The sequence below is a fragment of the Petromyzon marinus genome, chromosome 20, assembly GCF_048934315.1.
Source record: "Petromyzon marinus isolate PM22_M1 ecotype Great Lakes invasive population chromosome 20, UKy_Petmar_22M1.pri1.0, whole genome shotgun sequence".
Lineage (NCBI taxonomy): Eukaryota > Metazoa > Chordata > Hyperoartia > Petromyzontiformes > Petromyzontidae > Petromyzon > Petromyzon marinus.
In genome coordinates, this window is record NC_133686.1 from 3,149,849 (window position 1) to 3,175,518 (window position 25,670).

The window sequence follows — 25,670 nt, forward strand, 5'->3', positions numbered from 1 at the left end:
ACAGCGGCGCATGTAACGCGTCCACAGAAGTTTCGGAATGCGTGCGAGCATTCATAATTAAAAGCCAAAGTGTATGTCACGAGCGAACGGCCCGCGTGCGTGTCGACAGCAGAGAATGTGCGAGATATCACGTGGTACCTGTGTGTGTGTACCTGTGTGCGTGTGTGTGAATGGGTGTATAACCATCATCACAAACTGGGCTGGGGGAAGGGGAGAGAGACAAAGGCGGCTGCGAGTAATTTCTGGCTAAACCACCCAACGCCACCACCCACCCCGTGCTCACTAACAGCACTTGTCCCCAGCAGGACGTGCAGGCTATACCGGCGATCTTTGTCTTGTGTGTATAGAGACGTGCGTAAAGAGTGCGCGTGTGTGTGTACGCGCGTGTGTGTGTGGCGCGTGTGTGTGTACGTGTGTGCGCGTGTGTGTGTGTGGCGCGTGTGTGTGTACGTGTGTGCGCGTGTGTGTGTGTGGCGCGTGTGTGCGCGTGTGTGTGTGGCGCGTGCTGTGAGCTTGTGTAGTCGAGGGGGTGCGCAGTGGCTGTGTCGAGAGAGAGGGAGAGGCGGCGCTTTGACACTGCGAGTGTACGGGGTGTGTTGGTGGGGTCGTGTGGTGGTGTGTGTGGGGGTTTTGGAGGGCTACGGTGTGGGTGGTGGGGGGTAGGGCGCTGGTGTACGGTGGGTGGGTTGATGGGGGGTGGTGGTGGAGGTGGGGGGGGTTGTGCACGCGCGTGTGTGCGGGAGGGAGGAAGGGGAGGGAGAGAGGAGGAGGAGACAGGGGGAGGAGGAGGAGGACGCGGGCTGGAGGGAGCGCCCCGTGCCCGCGGAGCCGGAGTTTGTCGGCGCTCGTAGGCGGGCACCGCGCACGCAATTGGCCGAGCACCCCCAGCCGGCACCGTCTCGTTTCTACATTTTTATGCTAACGAGATGATTTCTGCTCTCGCTATTGGCTAACGGTGGGTGGTGGGGGGGGGTGAAAGCCGTAGGGTACCCCCACCCACCTACCCACCCACCCCCCTATGAGGTCCGCATCGCTCGCGTCAGGCCGCATATAAAACGCAGGCGAGGCTGTCTGCTGCTCGCTCTACACCCGCGGTGGCGTTTCGGTCGCGTGGTTTTTTTCGTTTTCCGCGTTACATTAAAAAAAAAGCAAACGCGCTTTTTACCCAACCCCGCAGCGAGGTTTTATTTTTTTTTGTTGTTGCTGGTGGTGGTTGCAGGAGCTCTCCGTTTCAACACCTTCCCTGGACAATATAACAGAGAGGGAGAATTGCCAGACACCCCAAAGGTTGGCTCGCTTAAACAAGGTGGCTGGCGGTGGCGGTGGTTTGCTTTGATTTTGTGTTACTGCTACTGACTACTACTGACTACCCCGTGGGGGGGGGGGGGGGTTGTTCGCGGTGATGCTTCGTCGTAAGTAGCCGCCGCCGGTCTCGTGTCCGCTTGGTTCAGATGAAGAAGCGTGCGTCGGAGTGAGCGAGCGAGCCAGCGAGTGGACTGCACGCGCGTTGGTCGCATTTCAAAGGAGCGATTGACTTTTTCTTGAGAGGGAGAAAGGAAGAAGGTGCACAGAAGTCTGCGACTCGCGTGCCTCGAAGACCCCACGGGCGGAGCTTGCCAGCTGATTTTATTTGTTCGGGCACATCACAACTGCAGCAGGCGTACAACTTAACTCTGCGTACAGAGGCGGGGGTGGGGGGGGGTTAGTTATTTTAAGTTTTCTTTTTTAATACTATTTATTTATTAATAACTATTACTACCACGCGCGCACCAACTATTCCGACTTTTTTTATGAGTGGACTTTTTCAGCACCTCAATGCGCCTCGAAGTACAGATGGCTGCCGACCTGCAGCCCATCCACAGCGATCTGCCCACGAGTCCCCTCGCGATGGAATACGTTAACGACTTCGACCTGCTCAAGTTCGAGGTGAAGAAAGAGCCCCTGGAAGCAGTCAACGGTAGCGTCGTGCGGCCCTGCAGTAGGGTAGCCGGCTCCCTCTCGTCGACCCCTATGAGTACCCCGTGCAGTTCTGTTCCCTCATCGCCCAGCTTCAGCGCGCCCAGTCCCAGCGACCCCAAGACGCACCTGGAGGAGCTCTACTGGATGAGCAGCTACCAGCAGCTGAACCCCGAGGCGCTGCACCTGTCTCCCGAAGACGCCGTCGAGGCGCTCATAGGCAGCAGCGGCGCGCATGCCCCGCACCTACAGCCGGCTTACGACGGTGGGTACCGGCCGACGCAGCAGCAGCAGCAGCCGGGTCAGCCTGGCCAGCAGCAGCAGCAGCAGCCGCCGCCGCATCTCATGGTCATGGGGCCACACCACGAAGACATGACGCCCGCTGGCTGTCAGCAACAGCAGCCGATGCCCGGCGCTCATCACCCGCACGGGCACCCGCAGCACCACGGGCATCCCGCGCACCCGGGCCACGCGCACGTGGCGCAGCAGGGCATGGAGCACGAGGGCGCGCAGCAGCACCACCAACACCAGCAGCACGAGCAGCAGCACCACGAGCAGCACGAGGAGCACGAGCAGCACGAGCAGCAGCACCACCATCACAACAACCACCACCACCATCACCACCACCACCACCACGCGCTGCACGGCTCGTCGCACGTGGACGACCGCTTCTCCGACGACCAGCTGGTGTCCATGTCAGTGCGCGAGCTCAACCGGCAGCTGCGCGGCTTCAGCAAGGACGAGGTGGTGCGCCTCAAGCAGAAGCGGCGCACGCTCAAGAACCGCGGCTACGCGCAGTCGTGCCGCTACAAGCGCGTGCAGCAGAAGCACGTGCTCGAGTCGGAGAAGGTGGACCTCATGCGCCAGGTAGACCACCTCAAGCAGGAGATCGTGCGCGTGGGCCGCGAGCGCGACGCCTACAAGGAGAAGTACGAGAAGCTGGCCGGAGGACGGATGGCGGCCGCCGTGCAGCAAGCGGCAGCGGCGGCTGCGGCTGCGGCCGCAGCGGCCGGGCAGCAGCAGCAGCAGCACGCCACAGCGTTCCGCGCCAAGGCGGTGAGCGAGGACGCGCGATCTCCAGATTTCCTCATGTGATGCGGAGATGTCCTTCGTGTTTCCTCCTCGCCGCGGGTCTGTCGGTTCGTTCGGCCGCTGCCCGGCTTTAGCCCCGCCGGCGTCACCGACTCATCCTCCCCGCGACTCGTGCTGCCGACTGCTGCTACTGCCCTGCAGGCCGCTCGCTGCGGCTGTTGGCTGATTTGCCCCGTGGGCCACCGCCACGCTGTCCCCCTGCCAGCCGGGGCCCACTCCGCCGTCACCATCCTCCCCAGCCATAGTCCACCCCGACCCCCCTACCACGACCCCCGAGACACACTGCGACCCCCCCCCCAACCAACCACCCCGTGACCCCCCCCCCCCTTCTCGCCCGACAACTTCGACCAAGTTCTTCATCATCCACCACGGCCCCCTACCCCTCACCCCCTGAGCCGGTGGGTGCTTTTGCCAGTGGCTGACTTTACCCCCCCCCAACCTCTAACCCAACCTGACCCTTCCCGAGCCCCCCCCCCAAACCCACCCTCATTGCCTCGACAGTGTACTTAACGCATATAACGAAAATACCTGTGTAATTTCTCTCTCATCAACGTGTATAAGTTAAACAATGCCATCCCATTGCATCTTAAATTGCATTTCTGGCTCGTGTAGTTATAATGAATGAAACACATTGTGTGTGTAGCCTTGTACTAACTAACCTGCATGCGGGACATGTACGGCTAGACTATTATGTACAGGAAAACTCGCGTTGTTTGGCAATGGATTTGGGGGGGTTATCGTTGCGGGTTTTTTTTGGGGGGGGGGGCTGGTAGTGGAGGTGGAGTGGTGGTGGTGGGGGGGGCTAACGTATGAGATAGGTGTCTTATTTGGATCGCACCTGACCGCCAGGGACTTTGAACTGTGTGGCTGGAACAAACTCACCGCCGCGTGTTACCTGCAGCCACAGGACGCGATGCCCTTAGGAAGAGGGGGCATACTATCTGGGGAGCTGCTGCTGATGATGATGATGAAGAGGATGATGATGGCAATGCCCTTTCTCGAATGGAGAGAGAGAGAGACGTGCGTGATGGACAAGACTCACGGTCGAACTGGAATGACCTTTCTCTCCCACAGCCGCGCACTTTTTAACCGAACTGAGAAAAAAAAATGTTCCGACTGTGATCGACACAAACTGCAACACCAGAACCATGAACAAAGCAATCGCAACAAAAAATATAAGGAAACGAAAAAAACGTTGTTGAACGGAACTGAACTTAAAAGCCAGAACGGTTAATATTGTTCCATTATTTTCTTTGTCGTTGCTGTTTCTTATTATTATTTGTTTCTTTAATGGAAAACAAACAAAAAAAACTCTAATGCTGGCCTCAATGCAGGCCACTGAACACGGGGACCGTTTCCTTTCTTCAAGATTTACAACACGGAGAACGAGAGGATGGCGATTTGAATACCGCGGGCGTAGAGCGCTAATTTTATATACACGAGTACGCATTATGAAGTGTGGTTTTCATTGGCGTTATGATTAATTTTGTATTTTACTTGCAGTTGGCCCTGATCCCCTTCCGCTTCTTCCCTCCCTCCTCTTTACCGCACCTCCTCACCACCTCTTCTGCATGCTCAGTTTTGTGTCTGCAGTGTGTGAAACACACGCGCGTACTCCGCAAACACACATACCACCAACCACACTTTGCACACAAGTTTCCACGGCTATGTGAATCTTAATATTCGATACTGACACATACATTCTGGCCGCATTACAATCACTCACAATCACTCTGGTCGCCGTTCCCTTTACCCACATACCCCACCTACCTACCTTACCCTCCTACCTATCTACCCACCCAACTACCCTCTTACCTGCCCACCTACCTTTACACCTATCCACCACCTACCTACCTCCCTCCCCTTCTACCTACCCACCGACCTACCTTACCCACCTGCCTCTCTACCCATCCATCTACCCTTCTACCTTACCCACCTACCAACCCTTCTCCCTTACCCACCCCACCTACCTTACCCACCTCCCCTTTTAATTTGCTTTGTGCTTTTCCTAATCTTTTTTAATATGCGGGCATGTTAAGAGAGCTGGGATAGTTCTGAGCTAGGTTTCGTATAAAACGCAATGCACTATAAGTAAATAGCGGAGGATAATACAATTGTTTTCATTTTTTTTAAATGAGGCTTTATACATATATATGATGACTTTAATTGTTTGCAATATACAGTACCTTTTACAGACTGAGCATTGGTCGGAAAAAATGCATGAATGCAGTGGATGTCATAAAATAGTGTTTTCAATTTAAACAAGAACATTAATTATTAGATTATACAGCATTAAGCAAAGTGAAAGCGCGAGAGAGAGAATTCTTGCTGTTGAAAATATTCCACTGTATTGAAGTCTTGTTTATTTTTTAGACCAAAGTAAATAAATTGAGAAAAAAAGATTAGGTAGTGTAATGTGCTATATGGGTGTTTAAAAAAAAGTAGCACTGATGATTATGTAAACGTGAGCACGAGATAAAAAAGAGTAATAATAATTATTCATATTCATTATAATAATTATAATAGAATTGCATTGTAGAGACATGGGTTTGCCCGTCTTGATGTGAAAAAAAACATTTTAATGTTTGTTCCAACTTTCAACACCATCATCATCACCATCATCATCGTATAAGACATTCGCCACCATCCATTCCTTTCCGCAACGCCTTGGCATATTGCAGCCAGCCAATTTCAGTATGTTAATAATTACTGATGTGACACAAGAAACATAGTGCTTTCAAAGTGTACAAATCTACAGGGACTAATTTCCCTCAATTTCCTGGGAAAGATTCTAATAAACGAAGCGGTTGCTGATGAATTGAGAAATCCGAGTTGTGGCTGTGTTTTCTGTGCGCCCTGTAACAAAAACTCCACGTTTAAATGTTGCTGCTTAGCCAGGATAGTTTGTGTTGTCTTGTTTGCTTGTTGGGTTGTTGCAAATGGACTGGAATGAACGGGAGTGTGATGTCGTGGTATAATACGCGCACACGCGTGTGTGTCTGGACTGTGTGCGTTCTGTTCAATGCTATAGTTCAGTTCTGGTGTGCGCGCGTGTGTCTGTATGTATCTCAGTTTGCGTGCGTGTGTGCCAATGCACGTAAGATAGTTGAGTTTGTTTAATGGTCATCGGGTGAACGCATGTCCTATAGCTGCACTTCACAACACACACACACGAACCAACGTTGACTTGACACCAAACTGCACACCTGGCTACCTTACGATGCTTCAGATAATAACGGGTTACGGCTATAGTTGTGACATTACGATTTCATGTGTAAGCTCGGCAAGCACACACCGCGCACACGCACGCATACACACCGCACACGAGACGCACACACGTACGTGCACACATACATACGTGCGCGCATATAATTCTTTGGCTTGCGGTCAGTTTTCAATCTTTTGGCTCGTTCCGTGTTTTCTGCACAAATCGCACTCACATATCGCGGCTTCTAAGAAATCGATGTACACAGTCCGCCCACTGCTAGCACGGTTTTCACAGGGCAGGCGAGTAGGACACGGCCCCTGACTTTTAACACTCGCATTACAACCACTTTCCAAATTTCTTGGAAAGAAAAAAACAACTAAAAAAGGATACTTAAGCGGAGCAATGAATGACCCGACTGAATTTTCATACATAAAAAAAAATTGCTCGCGTGTACTTTCGACCAGCCAGCGAACCACATTTGCCCGCATTCGCTGCGCGTATCATCCGGCACGGATTAGTCCCCCGCTGATAGCATTATGGAGCACGCAACCATCAGACAAGACGTCGCGTTGTGTGTGTGTGTGTGTTGAAGTTCATTCGCACCGTACGTAGCCAACCATGCTAATCGGCAGTGCGTTGTAGAGAGAGATGGAGTAGAGCAACTTATTTTCGTGGCTGCTGTTGCAAGCACATGCGTGTAGCAGCCCAGAGCCGCGAGGTTGAGACTGTGGGTGGTGAGTGAATCATGCTTCATGCCGCCGACAGGTTACGGGACATACACGCGTTTGTAATCGACGAACGAGATCGTTCCTACTGCAGCAAAATGAGACAATGCAGTGAGCGGCCAGTGGTGAATTTGTGACTTCCACCACTACCATCACCTTTCCCTCTTCCGTCTCCCGATTTGGTGCTTAAGTCGTCGCGGTACCAAGCCCATTAAAATGGATTTTGTGGACACGCGGTGGTGAAAGTTACGTGCACAAGATCGTGACGCCCAATGTGAGCCAAATGCCAACGCAATTCAGCCGTGGTCTTGCGCGAAAACATGCGCGCCGCTCAAATAGGAAAAAATTGAACTTGGCGATATTGCCACGGTGGCGGGTGTCCCGCGCGTGCGTGTGCGTAAGTCGAAGCGAATGTACCATTTTAATGTCATGAATTTCTTTAGGAAATCGTACAATTGAGTCTCAATACTGAGTTGTTTTTTATTTGTTTTCTTTTTTACAGGAGGGTCATCTCTATTGGGATGTGTGGCGAATTCCGTTGCAGCCCTAATGTGTTGCGTTATGCGAGGTCTGAGTTGTAAGTGTTTTATGTCATCTGCATGCGTATGACGGGGTGGTGAATACGGTATTGAAATAAAAGTATTGTTTTTCAAGCGAATGAGTCCAACACAACACCTCTTTAGCAGCCAGCAGTGGCGGCGAAACTACTTTAAATTACATTTCCAGAGAGACGTTGAGCATTGAGAACACGTCAAATCGTGTGCTAATCAAAATATGTATTGTTTACAAGCGCTGTACAATTTACAGACCGTTAACCAATCCACTGCTGGATGAAGTCCTTTCGCACGCAGTGTCGGCTGTATGCGTGGGGCTTTTATATACCACACTTCACCAGGCTGGCGAGGGCAGATTTGGTGACGGATATTTAAGGGAAGACGCTGGTGGGGGGTGGGGGGGGGGGAGTTGCGCTCACGGCAGGGACGTTAACCGTAACCCACCACAGCATTAAAAACTCTGGGGGGGGGGGGGGGGGTTAGCCAGAGTTCAGCATAGCGCGCGGCGCGTTAGCCCACTGCGCTACGAAGCGCGCACACGCGGTGTGTTCGTTTCCCGGCGTAATGCTGCAGGTGGGCCACGCAGCGCCTAAATACCCTGCCGTGTGCGTGGTAGGTGTCAACTTGATGTACGGCTGTGGAGGTTGCGTGGGGTGGGAGGGGGGGAATGGCGCAGTCGTAACTTAATCTGCTCCATCTAAAAGCGGGCACGAGGCGAGCCAGCGAGCTGCCTGCAACTTAGCCCGCTGTACGCGGATGCGTTCTTAACACGCGAGTGTCCAGCGAGTGGCACACGCGTGTCGCAGCAGCAGCGTCACGCGTGCGTTGCAAGTGCTTGCTCCCTGTGGCGTGTTTTTTTGTGTTTGTATTTAAATTGTGTATTGCTGTCTTTAAAGAATTACAATCGTAATTCAGCGTGAGGGGTGGCGTAGTGGGTAGCCTCTCACTGCGCTGTGAATCCCGCCGGGCCCGGAGTCTTTTGAGTTTCCATTCCCGGGCCACGGGGCTCACATTCGGTGGCGAGTGGTGACCTCGATTGGACCGTTCCCCGGGGGGGGGGTGTTCCACTCCTCCCGAGTCTTTCATCTACCCCCCAGCCCGGTTAAAGCACAGTCACGCGGACCTTACGTGATAAAACGTGCCGTGCATTTATGATTCACCTTCATTTTCTAAGAAATGCATCGCACGATCGCCAGAGGTTAGCGGTGGCTTGCGGGTGGGAGTGTGGGACGGGGGGAGGTATGAATTTCATCCAGCAATGGATTGACCGTGGCTGATGCAGAATAACCATGAGCAAGATTGCGATCGGATAAATCTTGCAGGACGCTTGATGGGAATGAACCTCCACCCTTGCCCCGTGGAGAGTGTGTGTGTGTGGCCTGAACATTGCGAGTAACTTTGCAACACTTCGCTGTAGCACCCTTCTCTTTATTTTTGTTCATATAAATACATAATCTTCTGTTCTTACTCCGCACACTCCCCACTCGGAGTCGATCAGAGTCCCCCGTCCTCTCATCAGCGCCGGCCAGGGGGTGCATTCACGATGCATCTCGAATGCATCGCCTCCCCCCCCATCTTCAAAGGATTTGGAATCGTACACGCGCATTTCTTCACTGCGTCGCACACACAAATACAAAGATCCCCTGTATAGCCCGAACAGACTGTTGGGGCTAGTGCGTTTAGCGATCACTTATGAAGGCCGGCACTGCACACGAGATGGTGGGTGACCAGCACCACGCCCGGCCGCCTTTGTCTCCCCAGAGTGGCGATATTTACACACCCCACCAGGTACTAATTCAATGGCGAGTCTACCTAGGGGATGCTCAGGACCGGTTTTGAATATTCATCGCTGTCATTAGTCGTAAGCGGGAATCGAGCTCGGGCACTGGGATCGTTGCGCAGCGAGCTAACCGCTACGCTACCGCTCCCCACACTACCGGCACACACATGCACACACACACACGCGCACACACACACACACACGTGTGCTTGCACGTGCTGCCCGTCCACGCCATGCAACGCGCAGCGCGCGCACCTATACCCCGCGCACACGCGTTGCAAGTCGTGCGTGGCACGCGTCGTGAGAACGCACCGTGTGAATGCCCGTTATATTTACGTTACACCTGCCTTGGTAAATCAAGAACGAAACAAGCAAAAAGAAACCAGTGGATCTTTTGCGACCGCGCGCTAGTTTCGCGGGGGTTGTTTTTTTGTGTGTCTCTCTCTCTCTCTCCATATTCCACGCGCCCGCTTATCAGCAGCCGCACAATGCGCGCGCCGCGTAAGCGCTGTCTTCTTGCGTTGAGAACAAACAGATACACACCGCAGATAAACAAAGAAACATACAAACAAACGGACGAACAAATACATACATAGACAAACGGTACTATCAGCAGCAAACAACAAAGTAACGTTAACTCGTCGTCGGCGGCGCATTTTATCCGCTCGTGCACTCCAATGAGTGGCCAAGGTTTCCCCGTGTAGCCTTTACAGACTGTTGGGGCAGGTGCTGCTAGTGTTTATACACATCGCACCAGGTACGCATTTGAGGCTGCGTCGACCCAGAGGAGGCCTAGGTGCGGTTCAGTGGGAATCGAACTCGGAACGCCGGGTTCGTTGCGCGGTGGGCTTACCACTCACGATACGACCGCCACCCGCTCCGATGCACACGCGTAGACACACGCACACGTATGCGGGTGCGCACACAGACCCGTGCACGCACACACGTACACTCCCCGTACGTTCACAGGCACACACTTATACACACGCCGGCGAACGTGCACGCGTATTTGTGCAAACACGCTCACCTGCTTGCACACACGCACATACACACGTACATTACGCACACACACATATACACACGTACGTTATGCGCACACACACATACACACACGTACGTTACGCACAAACGCACATACACACGTACGTTCCGCACACACACATATACGTAAGTACGTTACTCACACATATACACACGTACGTTAGTTACACACATACACACGTACGTTATGCACACACACATACACACACGTACGTTACGCACACACATACACACGTACGTTATGCACACACACATACACCCACGCACTTTACGCACACACACACATATACACACGTACGTTACGCACACACGCACTCACTTAGCTGGGCATACGCACACTCACCTGCGCACCCACCCACACATATATTAAGCTGTACACACATACATACGTACATACACACACAAACACACACGTGTGTACACACATTCAGCCGTGCGCGAGTCCCCACGCGCGCACCTACGGCTGTGCGCACACACACGCGCACACTTCGGTGAACGAGAACACACTCTCACCACGTGTGCGGACCGCGCGCACGCTTACCTGTACACAAAAGACAACGTCTCTCCGTATCGCCGTCAACAAACTGTTGGGGCAAGTGTTTTTAGCGAGCAGAACCAATGCAGGCCGACACGGCACCGCAAAAAACAAAGACCTTGTGTGCACGCATGCACACACACTCGCTTTCTTGCTCAGACGCATACACACACACTCACCCGTGCGCGCGCGCGCCCACTCACTCACACGCTAACCTGTCCACGTGCATAGCACACTCACGCGATAGCCTGTCCACGTGCATAATACACTCACACGATCACCTGTTCACGTGAACACCACACTCACACGCTAACCTGCCCACGTGCACACCACACTCACACAGATAACCTGACCACGTGCACACCACACGCTCACCTGACCACGTGCACACACACACACTCACTCGCTAACCTGACCACGTGCACACCACACTCACGCAGCTAACCTGACCACGTGCACACCACACGCTAACCTGTCCATGTGCACACCACACTCACGCAGCTAACCTGACCACGTGCACACCACACTCACACAGCTAACCTGACCACGTGCACACCACACGCTCACCTGACCACGTGCACACCACACGCTCACCTGACCACGTGCACACCACACTCACGCAGCTAACCTGACCACGTGCACACCACACGCTAACCTGACCACGTGCACACCACACGCTCACCTGCCCACGTGCACACCACACTCACACAGATAACCTGACCACGTGCACACCACACGCTCACCTGACCACGTGCACACACACACACTCACTCGCTAACCTGACCACGTGCACACCACACTCACGCAGCTAACCTGACCACGTGCACACCACACGCTAACCTGTCCATGTGCACACCACACTCACGCAGCTAACCTGACCACGTGCACACCACACTCACACAGCTAACCTGACCACGTGCACACCACACGCTCACCTGACCACGTGCACACCACACGCTCACCTGACCACGTGCACACCACACTCACGCAGCTAACCTGACCACGTGCACACCACACGCTAACCTGTCCATGTGCACACCACACTCACGCTCACCTGCGCGCGACTCCACGCGACCCTTGGTCTCGTACTCCGATCTCTTTTTTTCTTTATCAAACACTCTTGCCGCGAATACCTGAGTTGCCTATCTCTGTTGTCGTCACGGGTTGTTGTTTCGTTTCATTAGCAACGATGGAGCCCGACGATAAGAAAAGACAAAGATCCCCCCGTATAGCCTTAACCGATTGTCGGGGCAAGTGTTCTTAGCGAACAGCACCTACCAAGGCCGGCACAGTGGCACACGAGGTGGGCGGCCAGCACCGCGCCGGGCCGCCTTTGTCTACCAAGTGGCGAGATTTACACACCGCAGCAGGTGCTCATTTGATGCTGAGTCGACCTAGGGGAGGCCCAGGACCGTGAGCGGGACTCGATCTCGCCGGCTCGCCAGGTTCGTAGCGCAGCGCGCTGACCGCTACACTGCCGCTCCCCACAATGCTCAGGGGCAATGATGTGCACATGCACACGCAACACACCACACTGGCCACTCGATTATCTATAGATGCCACATCTGACAAATAGAGCCGTTTCGGCAACAACAACAGCCACAACCACCACCAACCAACCACAACAATCGCAATTAGACTGGCAGACAACAGCATCGTGTTTGCGACCTAAAGTCGGGAGAGAAAGCAAATGCGTAAAACCGCACATGAGTAAACTGGGTTGTTCGCAAGCGCTTTGCAGCAACTGCGCTCTGGTGTTGTTTACGGATTGGTGTGGCCCTACGTGTTGACGTGCTGCTGCTGCTGCTGCTGTTGTCGCTGTGTGCTCGCTTGCAGCACTTGCCCCAACAATCTTGTTGAAGGCTATTGCGGGGTGCGGCAATCTTTGTCTTTATCTTTATTGTCGTTGTGCACGCGCGTGCGTGTGTGCGATGGGGAGCGGTGGCGCAGTGGTGAGCGCGCTGAGCTAGAAATCACCCAGCAGAGACCCGCTCACGGCCAACACCAATGACGATTATCTGCACCGGTCCTGGGCTTCCCCTAGGTCGACTCAACCTCAAATGAGCACCTGGTGCCGTGTGTAAATATCGCCACTAGGGAGACAAAGGCGGCCGGGCCTGGCTGCTGGACACCCACGCTCCCTCGTGTGCCACCGTGCCGGCCTTCTTAGGTGCTACTCGCGAACAGCACTTGTCCCAAAAGTATGTTAAAGGCTATACGGGGGACGATGGGACCTTTATCCTTGTGATGTATAGCGTACGGCACAACAGGCAGAGTGTAACGTGACATCGTGCATGTGTAATGTTGTGTTGACACATTTTACGGGCAACTTCGGCGTTTAAAGTTGTAATGTCGAAGGGCTTTCAAGCAAAGCTCATCATTTAAATTTATACTTCGTCTTTAGTTTGTTGTCCTTCCCCGCACCGCCGATTATTAGCACGGTTTGATACGTACGGTGCGAAAGAGGTTCAATACATACACACATACATACCTTCCCCAATGCCCGTGTGGGTCATGGAGGAGCGTGGGTGGGGTTATTTGACCATACTTCACCACGCTGGTCAATGCGGGTGTGTGAAGCATTGAATACATATTAGAACAAAATAACTGTCCAAGCTTGAGTTCATTTGCAGCTGTTTCGAAAAGAGTTTCCATGTGGGGGCTGTATGCGTTCAAGCACTGTCATATTTTCCCTACACGATGACTCTGTGTGATTAACTTTATCCCAATTAGTAAATTTCACAGCTTAGAAGAGTAGAATGAATCGTGCGTGCAATGTTAATATTTTGCATGTAGCATTATTAAATGTTGCACCGTTCAGGAAAGCCTGCTGCAAAGCTGTGAATATATGTATTATTCAAACATACACATATATACACATACACACAGAGAACCAGTGAGCTTCAACACACACACATACACACAGACGCGTACAAATACAAAGACACCTCAACAGAAATTAGTCATTTTTATGATTCCATTTATTACACATGACTGGGCTGTACATTTCGATTTTATTTGCAAGTGAAATAAGTTGAAGTAGATGGGGGACAAACGTTCAGCGCTGAGTTATATCCTCATGTTGGACGATGCCATCGAAATCACGCTACCAATAACCATTGCAGGTAAACGCCGATTTGCATCGTGAAAATAAATCACCGTGGCAATCGCAAACAATAATCGTCGCTGAAAATATCGCGTGGTTGGGAAGCTAACAAAATCCTGTTCGAATTTATCGCTAAATTGGAACAAAATAAACCCACCCCCCCCCGATCTCGCCTGCACAAACGCCGGCTATTGGGTGGATATAATTTGTGCAACCGTATAATTTGTGAATTCTACGAACGCGAGCGACGGCAAGACTGACTCACTCTGGAGGGGTACCATCCATCGTGTGCCGACCGTGGCGCGTTCCTCTCTTACACCGAGTCCTAACCGGGGAAAGTGGCGAGTGAAATAATAATCATAATAACGCATTGTGTGCGTGGGATCTGTTGTATCAGCAGCATGGTGTCAGCAAGTAAACAGAGCGACCCGGCAAGAAAATATACCAACTAAGAATACAACAACAACAAAAAAATCCCTGTTTCGGTGACCAAATGAAAATGAGTCATTTGAATGCCAAAATGTATATGAAGGACGCATCAGGCCGACAGCGGGATAATTAAAGCGATCGAACGTGAATCATTCGTCGTGGGGTGAATCATTCATCGTCAGCAGTGTCCGAAACGACGTGAATGAACGGAACCGTGGTGGTGGTGGGGGGGGTAGGGAGAGAATGAGTGTGAGCCAGCGCGCAGCGACGGGTGCCCGCACACATCGCAGGTGCACCCTCGAGATGACACACAGGTGCGCACGGAGGGGGCGGGGGGTGGGGAGGAGGAGGGGGTGGAGGAGGGGACTCCCCCGTGACTGCAGCAATGCGGCAGCGTCGTCGTCAGCACCGTCGTCAGCACCGTCACCGCCACCGCCATCGTCACCGTCGTGGCCGCCGAGGCGTCCGTCGAGAAGACGCGGAGCGAGGGGGGGCGATGCCCTCGCGCCGGTGATTGGTGCGTCGTGCCAGTCCGCCCGCTGCTCGCAACCGCCTCCCGTGACAACCGGGATGCGGTTGTGAGCGGACGGCGTGGTGGGAGAACCCCCACCACACCCCCCCCCCCCCCCCCCCGAGGATTACCCCACCCCCCCCCCCCCCCTTCATCTCTTTCCGCGCTCTGCTTCGTCACTCTGCGAGGTTCGCAGAGGGAGCTGAGAAAGACAACAGGACCCTGTCGGTGGACAACAGCATAAAAAGGTCACTCAAACGACGCACACGCGCGTCAGCGCGCCGTGCGCGCCATGGACGCAAGCGATTGGCGAGGCTCGTTGCGAAAAATAACTGTAAAGTGATAATGATGAGAGCCATGGATTTCATTATTTTCGCGATTTGCAGAAGTGGAAAATACAAAGCGACAATTGTTAAACGGGAGCTTCTTCCAAGGAAGCATCCTCTCTCTTCTCTCTTCCTCCTGGCGATTGCCAAAAGTAAAAAAATATATATATATCCCAACCGCCGCTCATTAATCTTAGGTAGTCAACAAAAGCGTCTCTTACGTACGAGGCGCGCGGGCCACGATTTAAACCTTAACCGTTTGTCTGCAGCGAGTGATTTAAAAGTGAAGGTTGGGGCTGTAACGGAACACGTACACCGTGTCCTCTCTCCCCACAAAAAGTTGATTGGTGGGGGTCTCACGCCGTGCATCTGATATTGGGGGGGGGGGGCATTTAGTTGATGTTGGGGGTGCGTGACCTCTCCCAATTCCAACTTTGTCATTCACACAACCCAGGCTAAGGTGACCTCCCCCCACCCCGTCCCTTACACCCCCACCACCCCCTACAGAGACATCGCCCACTCCGCCAAATTGTGAAACGTTGGACAGACATGGGGTTAATGAACGTCGGCATGAAGACACACGGAGCGTACACAATAAATTAGCACAAACAAGATGTAAAACGCAGATGAACTTTGGAATTTATAGTTTAGCTGTCAATAACGTGTCTACGTGGAAGACAATACTGCATTTCCTCTCCCCTGATCCAAAGATGCAAAGTCATAGTCTAACCCGGAGCATTAATTCATCGGCAGCACCAGCAGCCATGATCTATCCACTGCTAGATGAATGCATCCCACTAGCCATCCCTTCGCGGTCTTATCGCTCCATCTCCTCGCTGGATGTGCCCTCTGACTTGTGCCCTCTTTGCACTGCCATTCCCTAACTCGTCTCGACCACCTTGTCATGGACATGGCAAGGTTACATTTTAGTCGTTCAATTGTATTGAGGGACTGTGTGTTGTTGTCTTGGTGTGGTCTGGGACTGTTGTTGTTGTTGTTTTCCTGCCTTGCCCAAGTACTTATATTTCTACTTTTATTTACTTATAGCGACTTGCTTACCTTCTCTCTACGTTAATGTTGTATTGTTTGTTGTTGTAACTTGCCGACCTGCCCCGACTGGACATCTGTGAAAAAAAATACTCATTCTGATATGCCCCGCTCAAGCCGACTTAATTAACAGCTCATGTGATGCCTCTGGCATTATGTTCCAGAAAACGAAATGCCATACAGTCCGTTGTACAATTTACTTCCGCTAAATGTTGGCAGTGTATCGCTGATGGGCTGAGGGCGGTAACTGATTCTGTTGTCAAGGCCATGACAAAGGGACTTGCGCCATCACATCTGGTTTCTAAAAACGCGCACACACACACACGGACGCTCACGAATACACACGCACACACAATTATTCATACGCCCGTACATGCGAATAGATATACAGTACATGCATGCATGAGATCATACAGATATACATACATGCACACACAAGTACATACATACTCACACACGAAACACACGGCTGTACAGTGACACAATAAAGACAAAGAGCCCCCGTATAGCCTAAACAGACTGTAGGGGCAAGTGCTGTTAGCGAGCACCTATGAAGGCCGGCACGGCACACGAGGGGGTGGGTGGCCAGCACCACGCCCGGCCGCCTTTGTCTCCCCAGTAGCGATGTTTTACACACCGCACCGGGTACTCGTTTGAGGCTTAGTCGACACACACACAATCTCATCCTCACAAACCCACAATCTCATACTCACACACACTCAAACACATCCATACAAACACACATCAAATTATTTTTAAACGAATTTATTTAGAACTGCTTTTTGTGTTTCGTTTGTTGTCCCTTACCCCACACTTTTGATTGGCTACGTACGGTGTGAAAGAAGTTCAACGTACAGTACATACACATACCCACGTGCACGTAAACACACAGACACACGCGCGTCTAAACAGAGGCTCATAGTCAGAGAACTGTTCCATTATAAAGCTGAGCTCACAGCAACCACAGGATAATGATAGTGATTCCAAGTGCCCCGTCTACCGAGACTCCTAATCCAAATCCTTCACTGACCTCTCCGGGTGAAGCCGTGGCTTCATTTCAGACACCTCGCGAGCGCTTATCTCAGCCAACGGCATTGCTCGCTTGACAAGAACACAACGACAATACTGTCGTTTAGCAAATACGTCGTCACTAAAATTATTAATGCCGCTACCTTACGTCGCTTTCTCGTTATGCGTCGCCTCTCGGCCTTCGCCTCCACCACCACCACCACCACCTACCACTACGAACCCCTCCTGTAAAATGTAACATCGCCTGCGATTTAAGTCGGTTCGATATTCGCCGTCGGTACCTTTCAGGAACGCATCCCCGACATAAACCGGGGGTTATTAGCTGTACTCCACCCTATTTGTGGTAAAAACATTTTTTAAAGTGGACCAATATCTCGGATAAGTTGTATCCGCTATTTGATTCGTCTTAATCCGCGGGATGAAAAAAAATAACGCAGATGACAAGAATAATTAGGAGTGGCGGATAATAGGGTTTTTAGGACCCTACAGCTGTCACGGATAATAGGAGTTTTTGAGGACCCTACAGCTGTCACAGATAATAGGAGTTTTTTGGACCCTACAGCTGTCACGGATAAGAGGAATTTTAGGACCCTACAGCTATCACGGATAAGAGGAGATTTTGAGGACCCTACAGCTGTCACGAATAAGAGGAGTTTTTGAGGACCCTACAGCTGTCACGGATAAGAGGAGTTTTTGAAGACCCTACAGCTGTCATGGAAAATATACGTTTTTGAGGACCCTGTCACGGATAATAAGAGTTTTTAGGACCCTACAGCTGTCGCGGATAATAGGATTGGCGGTTAATGGAGCCACGGATAAGAGGAGTCACCCAGCAGTTCCAGTAGCTCACTGTTATTGTGTAGAGGTAGGTGAGCCCTCCTGCCTGTTATCGTCCTCTATTCAACATTGGAATTCTAATTTAATTACAAGGCTCCCCCCCCCGCGTTGCAAAAAAAAACCCTTGCTGGTATTTGATGCTGAAGTGTGCCTTAGTTCTGTCAGAGCTCCCCAGGTCAACCTTCTCTCTGTGGGAGGTCACTCCTTCTCCTCTGCTACCCCCATTGTCTGCAACTGCCTGCCTCTCTCTCACATTAGCAATCTGTCCTGTCAACTCCTTGGCCTTTTTAAAGTCCAGTCTCAAGACCTATTCTCCTCCATCAGTTCCTGCGGCCGTCTGGAACGCTCTTCCTTGCGATATTAGGAAGCCACGGGGAGCGATCTAGATTGAATTTTTTTTTTATTTTAGAACTCTCCTTTTTGTGTTTTAGTTTGTTGTCCTTCCCCCGCACCTCCGATTAGCGCGGTTGGCTACGTACGGTGCAGAAGAAGTCCAACATACATCCACACAGAAGAGCACTGCAGCAGCATCCTAGAGAAGCTGCTGGTGGATTCGCTAACGCTGCTGGCGGGGGTGCTGGTGGCACAGTGCATTTTCTCTTGTGCATTGTGATCGGCCGTTGATCTTGGAATGGCTGGCCGCGTCTGTCTGCCAATGCATAAATAACCGGATCGCCGCTAATAATTTAAGTGTACACATTTTTTTTCTATGAATTCTCTGGGACCCCCCCCCCCCCGTTGAGTGTAATTTCACCGGTACTGGTTGCGACACGCACATCCCTCGTGGGCTTCATCGTCGTCATCATCAGCGGCGGCGGCGGCAGCAGCAGCCGTGGTCAATCCACTGCTGAATGAAGGCCTCCAGTCAAGCAGCCACGACCACGCAATGTAACAATCCACGTATCAGCAGCAGCAGTAGCACCTTGCACACCAACTTGATTCCATCGCTCCATCTCCCCTGGCGATCCGGCAGGTACAATCTCCCTTCCAGCCAAGACGCGTTCCATTCCTTGGCTGTCACTCCGTAATCATTCTCGACCCTCGGCCCAATCTTCTACATACTAGCCATGGCGTGTCCTGGCCCAAGCACGCTGATATTTTCTGAACAGCACGAATAACGTTAATTTAACCTGCGTGTGTTCACTGATCCGCGTGTTCCTATGTCTGGGACTGTTATGTGCGTCGTTTATGCCGCCTTGCCCAAGCTTGATAAAGCGGACTAAATTAATTTACGTTTTATTTCTAATTCGTGACTTGCTCGTGTGTTTTATTTCGTCTTCTCTATTTAGCACTCCTATTATGTTTTGTTTGTTTCGTTTGCTGTTTCTAACTTGCTGACCCTGTGCCTCGACTGGACATCTGTGGAAAAAAAGAGCTTCACAGCTTATCCTATTCCTCCTCCAGTCAAAATATTCTGATATCTGATCTCTCTCTCTCGACGGAATCCCTTACGTGAATATATACAGTGAGGGAAAAAAGTATTTGATCCCCTGCTGATTTTGTACGTTTGCCCACTGACAAAGAAATGATCAGTCTATAATTTTAATGGTAGGTTTATTTGAACAGTGAGAGACAGAATAACAACAAAAAATCCAGAAAAAAGCATGTCAAAAATGCTATAAATTGATTTGCATTTTAATGAGAGAAATAAGTATTTGACTCCTCTGCAAAACATGACTTAGTACTTGGTGGCAAAACCCTTGTTGGCAATCAGAGGTCAGACGTTTCTTGTAGTTGGCCACCAGGTTTGCACACATCTCAGGAGGGATTTTGTCCCACTCCTCTTTGCAGATCTTCTCCAAGTCATTAAGGTTTCGAGGCTGACGTTTGGCAACTTGAACCTTCAGCTCCCTCCACAAATTTTCTATGGGATCAAGGTCTGGAGACTGGCTAGGCCACTCCAGGACCTTAATGTGCTTCTTCTTGAGCCACTCCTTTGTTGCCTTGGCCGTGTGTTTTGGGTCATTGTCATGCTGGAATACCCATCCACGACACATTTTCAATGCCCTGGCTGAGGGAAGGAGGTTCTCACCCAAGATTTGACGGTACATGGCTCCGTCCATCGTCCCTTTGATGCGGTGAAGTTGTCCTGTCCCCTTAGCAGAAAAACACCCCCAAAGCATAATGTTTCCACCTCCATGTTTAACGGTGGGGATGGTATTCTTGGGGTCATAGGCAGCATTCCTCCTCCTCCAAACACGGCGAGTTGAGTTGATGCCAAAGAGCTCCATTTTGGTCTCATTTGACCGCAACACTTTCACCCAGTTGTCCTCTGAATCATTCAGATGTGCATTGGCAAACTTCAGACGGGCATGTATATGTGCTTTCTTGAGCAGGGGGACCTTGCGGGCGCTGCAGGATTTCAGTCCTTCACGGCGTAGTGTGTTACCAATTGTTTTTTTGGTGACTATGGTCCAAGCTGCCTTGAGATCATTGACAAGATCCTCCCGTGTAGTTCTGGGCTGATTCCTCACCATTCTCATGATCATTGCAACTCGACGAGGTGAGATGTTGCATGGAGCCCCAAGCCGAGGGAGATTGACAGTTATTTTGTGTTTCTTCCATTTGCGAATAATCGCACCAACTGTTGTCACCTTCTCGCCAAGCTGCTTGGCAATGGTCTTGTAGCCCACTCCAGCCTTGTGTAGGTCTACAATAGTGTCCCTGACATCCTTGGAGAACTCTTTGGTCTTGGCCATGGTGGAGAGTTTGGAATCTGATTGATTGATTGCTTCTGTGGACAGGTGTCTATTATACAGGTAACAAGCTGAGATTAGGAGCACTCCCTTTAAGAGTGTGCTCCTATTCTCAGCTCGTTACCTGTATAAAAGACACCTGGGAGCCAGAAATCTTTCTGATTGAGAGGGGGTCAAATACTTATTTCCCTCATTAAAATGCAAATCAATTTATTACATTTTTGACTTGCGTTTTTCTGGATTTGTTTGTTGTTATTCTCTCTCACTGTTCAAATAAACCTACCATTAAAATTATAGACTGATCATTTCTTTGTCAGTGGGCAAACGTACAAAATCAGCAGGGGATCAAATACTTTTTTCCCTCAATGAATCACCACGCTGCTTCACTTACCTTGGATGCCTTCGTCCCACTCCGTCTGCGAGGTGTGCACGTGTCCGATCCACCCGTCAAAACTCTCGTCTGCAGACGCACTCCGCCGGCAACCGCGTTCCTCCCGTCGTTTGCCGCGACTGGTGACGTGACCTGTGGATGTTCGCACCGCACCCCCTTGTTCGTGACACGGAGTACAGCCGGCGGTTGACGCACTTTAATGATCGCAAAATACCCCGGCAACCTCAGTTCCAACTCTGGGCAAGGGGCTAACATCAAGTGGCGAGTGATACCTGAACCGATGGGTCGGTCTCTCGCTTCCTTCTTTTCTCTCTCTAAAACTCACGTTGAAACCCAAATCGCTACCCGACCAGCTGTGCGAGATGGACATTGCAGTGCGAATTAATGTATGGAATAACCCGAGGGCAAGGATATAATTTATTTATTTCTCTCGCTCCCTCTCGGATCTTGCTCTCTCCTCCTCTCTCGTTCTTTCTCTCCTCTCATCATCTCCCCCCCACCCCCAATCTCTCTTCTCATGCGGGTTGTTTGGTGCTCATTAAATTAGCGTGACGAGCGAGGTGGGCGCATCTTTTCCCTCCCCTCGTGTCCCAGGAGAGCTCAATGTTTTAGCTGCCCCTGGCTGACGCCCGCACGCCCGCTCGCTCCCCCACACGCACACGTGTGCGTGTTTGGCGATGTTGTTGCGCACTGTAATTTTGCCCTGGCCAGCGATATTCACAAAGTTCACACCCACCCACTCCTGTTAGCGTGCATAGCTATCAACCCATTATCAGTTGCCCCTACCTTATAGCAGACCAATTGAGACCTTTGTTGGTCACCACCACGTGCCCTTATACATCCCAAACGTTCGTCCTACAAAGTCCCATCACAAGGAGAGAAACACAAACAAATAAGACACTTTTTTCGTTTGCTCCTATTGTGACGTCTGTACGCCGTATGGACCTGAAAATTTTAATTTCCCTGCACAAGAATACGGGAACACACCGTATGCAGTGCCAGATTATCCTAGGAGAAAAAGTAGCTACATATGTAGTAGCTACGGGCCCCGCGCTAAATGCTTTCAAGCTATCAATTCCACTTCAGTGATTCTGCACTTGCTCTATTACTATAGTAATATACCGCCTTCAACTTTTACGAATGACTGGGTGTTTAAGGTTAGCAAATTTGTCGTATTATCTGGCTGTATAGAAAATGAAAATATACTTTACTATGCAAGTAAAAAAATTGCATTTCAAATATTTACGTTTGATTTAAAGCTTTCGTGACTGCAGGGATTGATATTCTTGGTTCTTTCGGTCAAGTCACGTAGAAGGGAAACAATCAAATAAATATAAAACAATACAATTCTCACGACGTTTCGACTGCAACACAAGCAATCATCATCAGGTGTGAAACCCACGGCAAGAAAATTTGAAAAAATAAAAAAAATCCGCCACTTTTTTCAAATTTTCTTGCCGTGGTTTTCACACCTGATGATGATTGCTTGTGTTGCAGTCGAAACGTCGTGATAATTTTATTGTTTTATATTTTTATTATTTTATTGTTTCCTTTCTACGTGACTTTACCGAAAGAACCAAGAACACAAATATTTACGTGTTATTTTTATTTAGGGCCCCTTTATAACTAATGCTACAGGCCCCGCACTAGCTTAGTTCGGCACTGACGGTACATAATAACATAAAATAATACAATTACTTTATTATGTTTTATTTGTATTATTTCCCTTCTACGTGCCCTTTACCGAAAGAACCAAGAATAAGAGACAATTGGTTTTCAAATTCGGCAAACAACTTAATTCAACTCGACATTGTAAGAGCCGCAATGTAACAGCGAGCAACGTGACATTGCGGGGCTGTGGCCGAGCAAACCCTCGCCCGTTCCTAACGCCCTTCGTGTCGCTCTCTCTCTCTCTGTCTTTCTGTCTGTCTCTCTCTCTATCTCGTCCTCTCTCTCTGTCTCGTCCTCGCTCTGTCTCTCTCTCTCTCTGTCTCTCTCTCTGTCTCTAGTTCTCTCTCTGTCTCTCTCTCTGTCGCTCTCTCTGTCTCTCTCTCTCTGTCTCTCTCTCTCGTTCTCTCGCTCTGGCGAGTCGACGTTGCAGCTCAACGCGTGGGAGTGTTAAGGCCGAGTCGATCTAGAAGCGTTGACAGACCCAGGACCGGGGTACAAAACACCGCGCCTCGTTCCCCCTCGCCGTCGTCGCTGCTGCTAGGGAAGGAATCGGAAGTCTCGGGTTGAGTTTAGCGCAACGAAACCAAGGCGGGCCCCCCCACCCTGTGAAGCCCCCCCCCCCCTGTGAAGGCCCCCCCCCCCCCCTGTGAAGGCCCCCCCCCCTGTGAAGACCCCCCCACCCCCTTGAACAGGCTGCTTGGGGCAAGTGCTGTGAGCGAGCAGCACCTGTGAAGGCCGGCACGGCGGCACACGCGAGGCGGCCTAGGGCGAGGCCCACCGCCGGTTCGGGCGCTCGTCGCTGTTGGTGAGCCGTGGGCGGCGACGGAACTCTGTGGCAGCGCTGCCGCAACAACAAAAACAACGCTAAGTGGCGGTGACGTTACCACGGCGCTCGTGCCAGGCTAGGTGCACGTTGAGGCCACGTGAAGTGTAGGAAGACCGGGGCCGGCGGCAGGTCAGGAGGCAGACCCCAGCAGGTGCCACGGGTCGACTGACCGAGATGACTGCCCCGATGCACCACCTGTGGCCCCTACTGTGCCATCGCCCCCCCCACACACACACACACGTGTACAAATACAAAGATCCCACCTCCTCGTATAGCCTCTGGACTGTTGGGGCAAGTGCGTGGTGCTATACCAACCCACCTCCTCGTGTGTCGTACCGGCCTTCGTAGGCGCTACGTGCCAGCACGTGGACACAAAGACAAAGATCCCACGTCTGTAGGCCGCCAAGGCACAGGAGGGGGGGTGGGTGGCCAACACCACGCCGGGCCGCCTTTGTCTCCCCAGTGGCGATGTTTACACACCAGGTACTCATTTGAAGCTGTGTGTGTGTATACACACGCGCACGTATGAGTGGCACGCACAAAAAAACGGACATCATCACCACGACCACCAACAACACCTCGTTCAAATGGCTTTCAGCTATCGCGTTGCGCTTTTCTTTCGACAGCACGCCAGACGAAGGCGACAGTCGTGGTGCAAAGGGACTGCCTGGATGGATGATGGATTGTTCCAGCCTTGAGGCTAGGTAAGGCCTTCATCCAGCTGTGGACAGATCATGGCTCACGACGATCTCGACGATTATTGGTCTGGAGAGCCCCGTATGGATAAGCTGCCGAAACAAACCTACATTTTGTTGCCAGATAAAAGGGTAAAAAAACATTTATCATACATTATAAAAAAATATATATTCTTGGTTCTTTCGGTAAAGTCACGTTGAAGGAAAACAATAGAATAATAAAATATATATAAAACAATAAAATTCTCACGACGTTTCGACTGTAACACAAACAGTCATCATCGGGTGTGAAAACCACACCTGATGGTGAAACGTCGTGAGAATTTTATTGTTTTATATATATTATTATTTGATTGTTTCCCTTCAACGTGACTTTACCGAAAGAACCAAGAATATGAATCACTGCAGTCACGAAAGCTTTAAATAAAAAAAATATATGTTTTAATGTAATCAAATGAATGGAGGTATGTGTAATTATTTCACTGTCCATAATATCCCACAGCTGCAGAGTGAGATGTGTTTTGTATTAATTATTGCTGCTGCTGTTGCTCCAAAGCAGTAGCGTGGCGTGGTTGGCATGGGCCCTGGTGCATGGAATGGAATTGCCCCTAGCCCCCCCCCCTCCCGTTACCCCCACCCCCCTCTCTTCGTGGCCTGGCCCAGAGCCCCCAAATCCCCGTAAATCCCTGTGCAGCTGCACCGCCGGCACGCTCAAAAGCTACGCTACTGACAGTAGACCCATGGACTTGTAGAGACCCATAGACTCACAGAGACCCCCCCCCCCATAGGCTCATACAAAAGACTCATAAGCCTCGTACAGAGAGAGCCATACACTCAAAGAGACCCACAGACTCAAAGAAACCCAAATACTCACAGAGACCCATAGACTCATACAGATACACATTCACTCACAGAAACCCCCATTGGCTCATACAAAAGACCCATAAGCCTCGTACAGAGACCCATAAGCTCAAAGAGACCCATAGACTCATACAGAGACCCACAGACTTACATAGTCCCATATACTCACAGAGACCCTTAGGCTCATACAGAGACCCATAGACTCACATAGTCCCATATATTCACAGAGACCCCATCGGCTCATACAAAATACCCATAAGCCTCGTACAGAGACCCATAGACTCATACAGAGACTTAATAGACTCACGTAAATACCAGTTGCCTAACCTGGATAATTATTGTGCAAGAAATTAA

At 51.0% G+C, this 25,670-nt stretch overlaps 1 protein-coding gene across 1 annotated transcript; it reads left to right on the forward strand.

Moving 5' to 3' along the window:
- Positions 1 to 1,053: 1,053 nt before the first annotated feature.
- On the forward strand, positions 1,054 to 3,425 carry LOC116944233 (transcription factor MafA-like). Its single transcript, XM_032957748.2, has one exon. It carries the CDS (start codon positions 1,816 to 1,818, stop codon positions 3,049 to 3,051), a length of 1,236 nt encoding a protein of 411 aa, XP_032813639.2. The 5' UTR covers positions 1,054 to 1,815; the 3' UTR covers positions 3,052 to 3,425.
- The last annotated feature ends 22,245 nt before the right edge of the window (positions 3,426 to 25,670 follow it).

Coding starts and splice junctions, on each gene's coding strand:
- LOC116944233 (XM_032957748.2), top strand. CDS start 1,816: ATGCGCCTCGAAGTACAGATGGCTGCCGACCTGCAGCCCATCCACAGC.